This window comes from Coccinella septempunctata, chromosome X, assembly GCF_907165205.1.
Source record: "Coccinella septempunctata chromosome X, icCocSept1.1, whole genome shotgun sequence".
Taxonomy (NCBI): Eukaryota; Metazoa; Arthropoda; class Insecta; order Coleoptera; family Coccinellidae; genus Coccinella; species Coccinella septempunctata.
In genome coordinates, this window is record NC_058198.1 from 20,623,721 (window position 1) to 20,636,817 (window position 13,097).

The 13,097-nt window shown below is 42.0% G+C and overlaps 1 protein-coding gene and 1 long non-coding RNA gene across 2 annotated transcripts; one reads left to right on the forward strand and one right to left on the reverse strand.

Annotated features, from left to right (window-relative positions):
- The first annotated feature begins 3,486 nt into the window (after window positions 1–3,486).
- Window positions 3,487–3,806, forward strand: LOC123321308. The gene is made up of 2 exons (XR_006538843.1): window positions 3,487–3,671; window positions 3,756–3,806. It is a non-coding gene; the product is annotated as an uncharacterized LOC123321308 (long non-coding RNA).
- A 211-nt stretch (window positions 3,807–4,017) lies between these two features.
- LOC123321291 lies at window positions 4,018–6,470 on the reverse strand. The gene is made up of 3 exons (XM_044908760.1): window positions 6,082–6,470; window positions 5,880–6,023; window positions 4,018–5,817 (listed from the first exon to the last, which is right to left on the reverse strand). Exons 1-3 carry the CDS (start codon window positions 6,192–6,194, stop codon window positions 4,572–4,574), a joined length of 1,503 nt encoding a protein of 500 aa, XP_044764695.1. The 5' UTR covers window positions 6,195–6,470; the 3' UTR covers window positions 4,018–4,571.
- Window positions 6,471–13,097: the final 6,627 nt, after the last annotated feature.

Genomic DNA, 13,097 nt, shown 5'->3' on the forward strand with positions numbered 1-13,097 from the left:
TTTCGACAGCTGGGGCACATCTAGTTCGGGTTCGACTTTTGGACGGTCCGATAAAATTGTTCTAAAACTGCGCAAAACTGTTGCGCCCTAGTATCGAAACCTATGCGCAGTTCTAGAACCATTCTCGGACTCTCCGAAAGCCGAACCCGAATACAGCTATTATATTCCGTTCGCTCTTCGCTCTCAGCACAGACTACTAACCCTCTAAACGGTTCACGCAGGTTACATGGCCTTGAACCTCTTTTTAGTACCGATACCAAACTGAAGATGTCTCTCTACTCACAGTGTGAAGAAGAATGGAGAAATGTGATTTGTGAATTTTTGGTAGAGTTTGAGGTTACTTATTTGAGTTTGAATTTTGAATTGTTGTAAATTGTGTCGTTGAGGAAGTAAGTGCTAATAAATACGGTTTCATCATGGTTTATCACAACAAGTGTAGTGTTTCCCAATGCAAAAGTGACTCTAAAATTAGGCATAGATTTCCTAATCCAAATAAGGAATTGAGCCGTTTCAAGGAATGGATTCTTGCAATCAATAATGTTGAGCTTGTAGAGGGGTTTTTCTCGGTGTTCTCGAGCGCCAGCTATTCTTTAAGGGAGAATAGCAAACCTACCCTGGCAGCTACTAGCCGGAGACAGGGTTCCCTGGTGTCTAGGGTGTTAGCGACGCACAATGATAGGCAGAATCAACGTATACAACTTTTATTGGTCAATTCGTAAAAGGGGAACACAAATGGCACTACTACAAAATTTTTACAGTGACTCGAAATCGGTGAAATTTACAGGGGCAAGACGGACGGAATAACACTGGATCCGATCTCAAACGTTATACGGGGGTTAACGGACTTGTTCGCCAGCCATAACCTGAGACGTACACTTGACGGACAGATACCGGACTTCAGCCAGGTTAGGGGATGAAAGACGGCACAGATTTACAACAGCTCACCCCTAGTTGCGCTTCTCGCCCCCTGAGTATCCACGCCAGCGGGGTTCTTCGATAACAACTGAAGTGAGCGTCGAAACAATGGGGAAGGAAAGAGGGTTAGCCACTCCAAAGTGCCTCCGCACCCCCTGAGTATCCACGCCAGCGGGATGCTTTAGCAATAGGGGTGGAACTTAACCCGGGGTAGGAAGGGATAAAGGAAGGTTTTCTGCCACTCCAAAGTGCCTCCGCACCCCCTGAGTATCCACGCCAGCGGGGTGCTTTAGCAGTAGTAGTGGAGCTTAAACTAGGGGTAGGAAGGGATAAAGGAAGGTTTTCTGCCACTCCAAAGTGCCTCCGCACCCCCTGAGTATCCACGCCAGCTGGGTGCTTTAACAGTAGGAGTGGAGCTTAAACTAGGGGTAGGAAGTGATAAAGGGAGGCTGAAGTTCCAATATTATATAACAGAAAAATAACGGCGTGTCGTCTTACCTAAGTTTCTGTTTGGCCACTTCACTCCGGACAATCACCCAATATGGTGAACAATAAAAAGAAAAACTGAAGAAAAATTCTATCCCGGATTAATGAAATTAAAGAGAAAAAAAATTCTAAACTCAAAAATACTTTTCTAATACTTGAATGCAGAAGGCAACGGCGGACGGTAATTAACGGCAAGCGTACTAATTCGGCGAATAATTAGAAGTCAATCGTAAGTGAAGTGGCCTGCGGGGGAACATCTGATTTTATACCCACAGGGGGGTGCGGAAATCAGATGTGCCCGACAGTCGAAATTCGGTAAATTTGCGTCGATGAAAACGTCTTAATTTCGACTTATCTGTGCTAGCGAACAAAAAAACTCGGTTATCTTCCAATTCAGGATGTTTTATACGGTGCGACATCGTTTTTAGGAAATAAAAACGGAATAAAAACGGTACGGTATGTTTACAATTCCGAACGATGTCGGAATCCTGAATTGGAAATTCGAAAAGATTTTTCGGAAATTAATTCAAAACAAAATTATTTAAAAATGAAAACTAAAATAATTATTCTAAAATGAGGGGGTAGGTTTGAAAACTACCCTCTCGTTACATCCCCCCGGCTCCGGTTGAAAAATTGAATCCACGATGAAATAGGGGATTAAATTTTTCACGGTGAAATCTACTAAGTCCGGTTAACGGTTTGACTATTCACGGCAAGACGATTGAGATCGGATTTACATCAAACAGGTTCACCTAATCTACTCCAGGTGGCGTATACTCGGCTAATGCTATCTCGGTTGCTCCCACTCTATGGTCCGCGTTGACGTATGTCCGCCGGTGGTGCTGTCGAAGTTCTGTGTTCTATCAGCTAACCTCCAAAGTCCAATAGGGACGATAAGTCGTGACGTCATATTTAGGTTGGTACCTTTCAAAATATATCTGTCATTACTTTCCGTTTCCAAACAAACCGGTTTCACAAAGGCGATATTTTCAGAAATGATATTTCTAAAGTATCTACTACCATGTAAGTAATTTTAGGTGAGTTTTCTAATTTGGTACTTAATTCTTAACCAACCTATAAAAAAAAACCCATGTATTTGTCATATTTATAACATTATGCAGAGATGTTCGTAAATTGATAGGTTATAGCTGTTTCGTTTGATTTTTGCATATTTATTTCAAAAATTTCTTTTAATGTTCTTAACAGCCATGAATGATTGAAAAGAAAAAGAAGAATGTGAATTTATTTCAGTTACTCACTGTTAGATACTACAAGATTTTCGAAAATGTGTTTATTTCTTCAGTCTTGTAGTTGTCTTCTTAGTGTTATTTCGAGATTTAAAATGGCATCAAAGCACGTTATCAGGCTGTCCGAAGTAATAAACTTCTTTAAAGACGAAGATAAATTAGTGAAGAAAGGGGAAAATGCTGTTGAATCAGGGCATGTGATTAATATGGTGTTTGATAGTGATCTTCATGTAGTTCGTGGAAAGGTGCATGCCAGCATGAGAGACCGACAATATAATGTTGAGGTATAGTATAGACTAATTTATTGCTTCTTATTTTATTCTTATGTAATAGGATTTAGTGGATGGAGATACTGGCTGCACCTTGTTACCTATATTCTTGTATTGTTTTAATGTTATTATTATTCCTTCATACATGTAGTTCTTTTTATTTTTCAGATAGAATTTGATATTGATTGGTCAGTAAAATCAGGAAAGTGTGACTGCCCACGTGGACAATTACGTTGTCATCACATGGCAGCATTGCTGCTTTTTGCTCGAGACAACATTTCAGTCACTGATAAGGAGTGTGCTTGGAACAAATCAAAACAATCACAAGAGAAAAACGTTAAAAAGTTAAAAGATATGTATCCTGCCAAGCCGCACAGGTCAACTGACAGGAATTTAACAGAAGAAGAGATAAAAGTTTTCAAGAACAAGCTTTCTGTTTTTGATGGTGCTGTTGGATTCTCTTGGCTGTTAGCGGATGAAATATCATCAGAAGAATCATTCATTATTAATGTGGAAGATATTCTTTTCAGCCAAGAGTATTTAATAGCACAGAACAGAACCGTGTTTTTTGAAGACAAAATCAAATTAGAGGAAAACGATGCCAACAAAATAGCTGAGCTCACAATTGGACAGTCCGAGAATGCTAAGTGGCTGTTGGCTCGGAAAAATCGATTAACGGCAAGCAATTTTGCAGTTGTATTGGCAGCCTGTAGTAGGCAGCGTTATCCTCCCAGTCTTTTCAAACGTCTTTCAGGTACTTTAATTTCTGTTCATTTTGAAGTTAGAGCTAGTTTTTTTTTTAATTGATATCTTTATTATTAAGAAAAATTATTTACAGGTGCATATAATCTAGAAAATATAAAAGCCATACAATGGGGGAAGCTTCATGGAAAAAAAGGCATCGAAGCTCTGGAGGAAGCACTTGGTGTTGAAGTCATTCCCACTGGACTGTGGTTAGACAAGTGTGGCTTCTTAGGTGCTAGTCCGAATGGATTTATAGGAGAAGATCAACTTGTTGAGGTTAAATGCCCCTATAAGTTCAGAGATGTCACTGTATTAGAAGGATTGAAAAGTACTCATGACTACATAATAAAAGCAGATGGAGATGGAAATGTAGTGATAAATAGAAGTCATGAGTACTTTATTCAAATTCAAGGACAGCTGGCTATCACCGGAAGAAAGAAGGCACATCTTGTCATATGGACACCGAAGGAGTCAATACTTGTGGTGATTGTTGCAGAGGATTTCAAAGAAAATTTGATAATTTAAAAAAAATTTTATTTGGAGCACTATGTTCCGTTCATATTAGGGGAAAAATATGTGAACCAATAAATACTACTTAAAAAAATTATTTCAATTATTATTCCTGTGGTGTACATGTTTCATCAAGTTGGCATTTCTGTGATATGCTTACAGCTGGTCTATTGTCAAATTGTTCGATGACAACAATGCTAAAGGTATGGGATTTCCTACACTGATCGTAAATCGAAGTTCACTTAAATGAAAAGTGGGTACTTCGTAGTTTTTACCATATAAAATCGAAAGAAAATATTGAAATTTATTAAAAAAAGGCAACAATAATAGAAATAAATATTTATTAGGAGCCCATGAAATTATGTTAAAAAATTGCGAAATGTCAATCAATAAATTTTTTTTAATCAATTTTATATAATTCTCCTACTTGGGCAATTAAAGGAAATTGCAAATTAGTTAGTGCAGCACAAACTTGAAATATTTCTGATGAATATGGCATCAAGGTCTGAGGAATTGAGTCCAATATGGAAAAACACTTAATTCGCTGTATAGCCCTTTCAACATGGATTCTGGCTCTGGCTATAGTCCTTGTCTGTATGATTTGTTCTGGGGTAAATTGTGCATTTGTTAAAAATGGTGGTATGTTTAGGCTGACTCCATCTGGCAAAATATCGACTATTAAGAAGCCCTTATCAGCTAAAATAAGATCACCAGCCACCATTTTTTTAAAAATTGCACAATCTTCTACGATCTTTTTATCTGACGTCGATCCTGCATATAAGTCACTTACAAAGGTTATCACACCATTTGGAGCAACACCAACTAAACCCTTTACAGTGTTTTGATGTTTATAAGAACTGTATGTGGACTTTTGCTTCTCTAAGGAAGAAGGCTTTATGCACTTGACTTCAGTGCAGTCTAGTACAATCCGACAATTAGTAAATGTACTGAAACACGCTGGCATACACTGCTTGTTCTTGATTCTGGAAGGTATACTGCCCATTAGTTGTAGAAATATTATTTCATGGAGAGCATAAACCCATGTTGTTATTATATTTGAAACAGTTGCTTGGCTGCAATTAAACCTACAGGCCAAATCATTATGGAGTAAGTTTAATCTCAGTTTCATTAAAGTTAATAGTAGCTGATCTTTTTTTGGTATGATGCCTACTGTCCACCCTTGGGTATAATTCAACGTCAAATTGTCGAACAAATCATACAGACAATCAAATATATACACTGTAGGCAATCCAGTGTACATATTCACAAGTTTGTTATCATCCTTTATAACTTCAAAAGAAAACCTGTTTGAGAGATTCTGCAGTTGTCTCTTAAGTGTTTCATTTTCCTTTTTCAAAAAATACAGTTCTGCTTCTTGCAGTCCTGAAAATGTTGGCATTTTTCCTTGCTGGGTCTCAGTAGAAACACTTGCACCTGCATTAGATGGCCCTGGTAAGGAAGGGTCAACACATACTGGTGAACTATCAGTAAAATATTCCTCATTCCGATCACCCGTTTCAGTGACTGAAACCAGTTCCTCACATACCGTTGAATTATCATTATCCTTATTAGTATCCTCTGTTATAGAGGATGTAACTTCTACTTCTCCACTTCCTTGTTGAGATTCCTTGGTTTCGGAGAGATTTCTGTGAGTAATATTAAAATAAATTGAATAATTTGGGCTATCAGTTATATTCTTGAACATTACCTTCTCTTTTTTCTTTCTGGAGACTGAAACGTGAAGAGCTTTTTCTCGTTGTGCTTGAATAAGCTTGGCAAATTGTTTTTGTCACCATTTATAAAATGGCATGAACAAATCAGTGACCATTGTGTCGGACTTCTGTCCTCCCGTCTGAAATAAATTAAACCATTAACAACACTACCAGTCATTAAATAAAGAAATTTCAAACCTGATTAGTGAAACCCATTTTCGGTGTAAAGTTGGATCTTTTGGGAAACGAAAGAAGGAACATGTTTTCCTCTCACTATAGTGGTTGCAGTCAGGAGCAAAGCACATAACCATTTTAAAATCTCTCTCACAAAAACACGAAACTTAACCTTCAAATCTTTTTCGTTTGAATTATTGCAGAAATATGTACCAGAACTTCAAAGAAATTGTATTCAATTTGAAGTTCCTTCAAAGGAGATTCACAAAAAACTTGCAAAATATTTAACTTATTCCTGCTTATCTTTTTATAATGCAAAACGGATCACCTTACGCCAGAATACACACCAATAATGGTTTGTTTGGAAACAGGCCGTCATAGAGCAATGTCAAATTGCGACGATGACGTCAGACTTATCGTCCCTATTGTCAAATTTCGCCGGGTGGTTCCAAATTTCGATTTCCATTTCCATCGGTGAAAGAAATTCCGGAAAATAGTGGAAACAGTGCAGGACGGAATCTTCAAAGTGAGTACCCTTTCGATTTGTCATTCGTTGTATTATGTATTTCTGGGCCATTTTAGGGTGGACTTCGCAAAGCCGGCTCCGGGCACATGCCATGGGGGTTAACAGCCACCAATATCATCCAACCAGGGTAGTTTGGAATACCAGACAGCGTCGTTGGCTCCCCTTGTGACGGTGGTGCAATTCTCGAGGGTGTTGGAGTCAGCAGCAGTTGTAGGTTGCATAAAAATGAGAGAAAAGCATTTAGTATACTGATATCCTGGAGCAGAGGGATAACAGGGTGTACGGTGGAATTTCGGAGGAAACAGTAAGTACGGTCGGTAATTTAATAAGGAGATACACATATACTGATCTATTTCACTTACCGTTCAGGCCAGTTTGTAATATCGGTGTAAGCGGTGTCAGCCTTCTATTGCTATTTTCTATTCGGTTATGGTATTTAACAGTGACACAGGGGTGAAATAGAGACAGACAGGACGGGTGTATCTCACTTGTTATTATCGGTCTCACAAATAATACAGAAAAATTGAATTAACTGTTACGGTTCCTGTTTTTCCAGTGAATTAACGGAATTTTCTGTTGTAGGTGTTCTGGGATACCACTTATCTACCCAATGGCAGTCAGACGGCCCTGTTTGGTGGTACTAAAAGTTGTACAGAACAAACAAAACTGTACGGAACAGAATCTTCCAACACTGGCCGACCTGGTTAGATCTATCGGTTATGGTGGAATCGCGGATATATAGGTATGTACATTTTGTCAGTTAATAAGGAGATACCAGTATAAGGCTCTATTTCACTCACCTGGGCACTTATTCGGTGAAAGCAGCGGTAGTACCCCATTACTAACCTATTTTCGGTGATAAATATTATTTTTAACGGTTACAGAGGGGTGAAATAGAGACAGACAGAACGGATGTATCTCATTTATTATCGGTGCATGCTATAATACGGTTGATTTTTATTTCGGTTGCTATACAGTGTACTTACTAATGATCAGACGGATGGAACGGTTTCAAATCCTTCACATGAATATTGGTGATTTTCTTACCACTGTCATCTTTCAGGTCATAAACAACGGGTGAAATTACTTTCACAACGGTATACGGACCAGAGAACTTCGGAGCCAACTTGGCTGCAAAGCTATCAACGGCGGACGACAGCGGATTAGCACGGCGCAGAACTCTATCACAGACATAAAAACGAACTTCTCTTCGACGGAGGTTGTAATGGTGAGCTTGCTGCTCAAATGCACGGTACAACCTGGTATTGACAAACTCATAGGCCTCCTGAAGATGACGGATTTGTTCTGTACGGTGAGTAAGATTTACTCTACTTTCTTCTGAGCTTCTGTTTGTCTCCTCGGTGTCTTCGTCTTGGGTGTTTGACGAGTAGATTGCCTTTGGAACTGTTAGTTCCCTTCCATAGTTCAGGAATGCCGGTGTGAATCCTGTAGATTCTTGTTTTGCGGTATTCAGGGCGAAGGTTAGTTCACCCAACTTCTAATCCCAAGTACGGTGATCGGCTTCACAGAACTGACCTATCATAGTTTTCAACGTACGATTGGCTCGTTCTACGGCGTTGCACTGTGGTGTATACGGAGGGGTGAAACGGTGAGCAATGTTTAGCTCTCGGAGACTGTTTTTGAACAGTCTACTGTCATACTGTACCCCGTTGTCAGATATCACCAGTTTCGGACAGCCATATCGGAGTATAACCTGTTCATATAGGGCTGAATAAACGGTTTTAGCGGTGGCTTTCCGCAACGGACGGCATTCAACCCACTTCGTGAAACGGTCCTGCATCACCACTACGTAAGAATTTCCTTTCTTGGAACGGGGGAGTGGCCCAACCACATCTGTACAGACCTCTTGGAACGGTGCATCAGTCATTCTATGTAGTTGCATTTTTCCAGGCGTCTTCTGTTGTGGTACTTTGTACCTTTGACAGGATGGGCAGTTTCTTACGTATTTTGCGACATCTCTGAACATCCCTGGCCAGTAATAATTCCGGGCTAGCCGAGAGATGGTTTTGGAGATTCCCAGGTGACCAGCTAATTCCGAATCGTGATTTTCTTTCAGGACCTCCAGTCGTTGTTCGGTGGGTACACAGAGCTTCCATGGTTGTCCATGGAAGAGTCCCAGAAGTGACGATACAGTTTCCCATCCTCAACGGCGTAGTCCGGGAAATCCTCTGGGTCTTTTTGTACCTCTTGGAGCTTTTTGTTGTACCAACTGCAGCGAATTTCGACGTCGGCCAGGCATACGGAATCTACAGACGGTAACGGGTTTCGGGACAGACTGTCGGCGACTTTGTTCAGGGCACCTTTCCGGTATTGGACTTCAAAGTCGAATTGCTGAAGGAAAACGGCCCATCGAGCAATTCTTCCGGACGGTGACTTGATGGAGTTCAGCCATTTTAGACTCATGTGGTCGGAAATTACGGTGAAATGAAATCCTTCCAGGTATGGTCGCAGAAAACGATGGCGAGACATTCCTTTTCGGACACGGAGTAATTTCTTTCGGCGGTGTTCAAGGTACGGCTGACATAGGCGATCACCCTTTCCTCTCCATCCAGAACTTGGGTCAGGGCTCCTCCAAGGCCTACGTCACTGGCGTCTGTTTGCAGGACGAACGGTTGATTGAAATCCGGACAGGCCAGTATCGGTGATTCGGTCAGTTTTTGTTTCAGGAGGTCGAAAGCTTTTTGTTGTTCCTCACCCCACTTCCAACGTGGTTTCTTCTTTAACAGGTGAGTTAACGGTGAAACGACATCGGAAAAGTTCTCTATAAAACGGCGGTACCAGCTAGCAACTCCCAGAAAACGGCGCAATTCACGGATGGTTTTCGGCGCTGGGAATGCTACGATAGAGGAAACTTTATCCGGGTCGGTACGGATTCCTTCGGAGGTAACGACATGTCCTAGGTATTTTAGGGATTTTCGCACAAAGTCACACTTTTCGAAATTGAGACGAAGATTGGCTTCTCTCAACCGCCGGAATACTTCTCTTAAGTTCTCCAGGTGCTCCTCGAAAGTTTCCCCCAGGACAACTATATCGTCCAGGTAAGCGAACGCCTCCGGTTCCATTTCTGGGCCAATAACGGTGTCTAAGAATCTCTGGAATGTGGCTGGACTAGCGTGAAGACCAAACGGCATGACGGAGAACTGGAACAATCCCCTTCCTGGAACTGTGAAGGCAGTAATCGGACGGCTTTCCTTTGCTAACGGTATCTGCCAGTATCCTTGTTTCAGATCCAGTGTGGAGATGTACTTGGCCTTACGCAGTTTATCCAGAATCCCAGAAATGTACGGTAACGGGTATGCATCTTTTACAGACACTTGGTTGACGGCACGGAAGTCGATGCAAAAACGGTATTTTCCGTCTTTCTTCCTGACCAATACTACCGGTGAACTCCACGGTGACTTGGAGGGTTCAATCACTCCCTCAGCCAGCATACGGTCTACTTCCTGATTGAAGATCTCCTGCATTTTCGGGTTTAGGGGTCGGTATCGTTGTTTGATCGGTTCGGTGCCCGGTTTCAGTTTGATCTTATGTTCAATCAGGTCGGTTGTACCATATAGGTCTTCAAACTTCTTTAATTCTTCTTTCAGAAATGCCTCCAGCTCCTGTTTCTGAGACTCCGTCAATTCCAATAGGTGTTCTTCGGCGGTGTGAACTTCTGCGGTGGTTTCGACGGGAGTCATCGGTTTCGAGATCAGACGGCCTTCCAGAAAGCACTCGGCGGTACTGAGATTTACGGAAAACTTGAAAGTCGACAGAATATCCATCCCCAGAATAATGTCAACCGGTAAGTTTGGGACCAGTAAGAATTTCAAATCAGGCAGTGTGTAATCGGAAATTTGCACGGTGGTGGTGTACAGTTTCGGTGTGACGGTGGTTTGTCCGTTCGCTATTACTGCGAAACTGTTGTGCATTGTTTGTCCTGTTATTCCTTCACTTTCACACTGATCGGATACGGCCTGACTGCAGAAACTCCTGGTCGCTCCGGTATCTATCAGTGCTCGGAAGTGTTTGCCGGCTATTCTGACCTCTACTAACGGACGGTTATCATTACAGGTAGTCGGTGCCAGTGGAGTCAAGATTCCGGGAGATGTGGTCGACTCCGCCTCCAATCTCCTCTTCAGTTTCCCGAACACGGACAGTCTCGTGAGAGAATATTTTCCCTCTGGCATCGAGAACAGAAGATTTTCGGTGGCCTGCGACATTCTCGACGCATGTGGCCATATCCACCACATCGGAAACACTGTGTCTGGAAGGACACTCTCCTTCCTGATGGTGGCTCGGTCCGGTCAGCGTGGCTATTTTCGGCTGGACGACGGGGTGGCGGTGTCGCAGTCTTCAGAAGTCGGACGGTGAGATTCCTGTCGCTGGGCTATTGACTCTCTGGACCTGGGTGGCTTCGGACGGCTTTCCCCCGGCGGAGAAAGTCGTGTCTGGTTGGCTGGTGTCGGCGGGACTGATTCCCTGTGATCAGTTGTTTGGCGAACCTGTTCTCCGGTATCCATAAAAAAACTTGCTTGATATCGGTTCAGTTGACGGGGACTGTATTTCAGGTGAGGTTCCTCCACAAAACCTGGTTTGGAGGGTGGCCGGGTGTACTGGCTCATCTGCCACTGGACCAGTTCAAAAACTTTTCCCTTACGGAGAAGTTCATCATAAGTCTTGGTCTCCTGGAAGGCCAAGGCTTGCTGTAAGGGCGGGATAAACCTCTGTCGGATAAGCCGGATCTGCTCTACCTCGGATGGTTTTGCATAGGTGAGTTTCTGGAATAAGTTCTGCATCCGGGTAACATATAGAAGCAACTTTTCTTCAGGGCCTTGTGTTCGCCTTTTTATTTCCTCCAACAGATTCTCCTCGTAGTTAACTGGCAGAAATGCTTCTTCCAGTTGGTTGCTAAAATCCTCCCAGTCCTCGAAAGTACCTCTCCGGGGAATGAACCAATCCCTCGCATCCTTTCGTAGTAACTCATACACTGATTCAAAAACTTGTTCCAGGGATACTTTACGTGATTCAGCCAGCCTCTCCACCTCCTCAAGAAATCCGGTTACACTACCAGTGCCATCAAAGGAGATGTTCCATTTGTGTACCGGGACAGTTGGTACTGTTGATCGAGACTCCGGTTCCGATCTGGCAGGTGTTGTGATAATTGGCCGGTCAGAATTTATCCACGGTGCAGGTAAGTGTGGGAAAGACAACCTTCGTGTGGAATTAACCCATCTACTTTGTGTCGGACCCTCAGGTGTTGTTGTCCCACAGTCCTGTGACTGTGTGAGAGGTATCGCTGGTAATTGTTGCAGTAATGCTCTACATGTCTGCCTTGTCTCATTCATGACCCGTTCTAATGTTGGATTTCTTACAGGTGTACCGGTACGTGAGACATTAACTACAGCAGGAGGGTCGACACCATCTCCTAAGTCGATAAGTGATGTCTCAACCTTTGATATCCTCTCCGGTTGGATCAGTGACACCCCAGGTGAACTGGGCACCTCCTCATCCAAAAGAGACCTCTGATCTCGGTTGGATGTCTGCGGCTGTTCAGGATTACTCTTCCTACGCAGCTCCTCCAGTGTCTCCAACGCCTTATCTGTAGTTGCCTTCATTTGTTCAATTAATTGTAACTGTGTTGTGTCTGCGGTGACAATAAAGTTCAGCCTGCCTTGAATGTGTATTAATCTGGTGTAAATTCGCGAAAATTCGTTAGCCGCATTATTATGATTGAAGTTCTGAAGGGATTCTACCAAATCGGTGAGTTTATTTTGACAGATCTCAATCTCGGAGGCGGGATTCAATGATGTTGGGGGTAGTAGAGGTTCATTAGACTGAAGTACTTGTCGTAGTAGACTCCGTTTAGTCATCACAGTACCCGGTATCGATTGTCCCCTCAGTTGTAATTCGTATGTAAGTTCATCACTGAGTAACCGGTTCACATCCATGTTCGACATATTATATTCAACTAAGTCCGATTCAGAACGCACCAATATTTCACACTCGGTATGTCTTTCACAATCCGTTTAAGTTCTAAGTCCAACCCGGTAAGTTAATCGTTAGCCAACCTATTCACTTAAGTTCGAAGTGGGTATCGGTGTACCCCAAATAAAAATTAAGTCTAAGTCTCGGTATATCAGAAAAGAGTCTAAGTCCCGACGCACCAAAAACAATCTAAGTCCCGATGTATCACAAAAAAAAATTTTCAAAAATTTTTGAAGTCCAACCTTACTCGAAAAAAATTTCAATCAGTCCCACTAAAGTCCGAAAATATTCGAGAAATGCCGCACACAATCGCAAGTCACTTCGTATAGTCCGAAAAATTTCCTGAAATTCGAATAGCACCAAAACGCACAGGTTAAATTCCAAACAGTCTTTCAAGTTCAATAGCCAGAAAATAAATCACAATAATTGACTTTCAGTTTTCAGAAAAATCAGAAATAATCGGTAAGTTTCAACAGTACAGGTCAAAAGAAAATAGAAAACAGGTAGATAGGTTATCAACAGGTAA

What these genes read in the sequence shown, in the direction of transcription:
- LOC123321291 (XM_044908760.1), bottom strand. Translation starts at nt 6,194, where the DNA reads ATGGTTATGTGCTTTGCTCCTGACTGCAACCACTATAGTGAGAGGAAA. An exon ending in AAATGGGTTTCACTAATCAG is followed by an intron (nt 6,024 to 6,081) that starts GTTTGAAATTTC and finishes AATTTATTTCAG; the next exon opens with ACGGGAGGACAGAAGTCCGA. An exon ending in CCAGAAAGAAAAAAGAGAAG is followed by an intron (nt 5,818 to 5,879) that starts GTAATGTTCAAG and finishes TATTACTCACAG; the next exon opens with AAATCTCTCCGAAACCAAGG.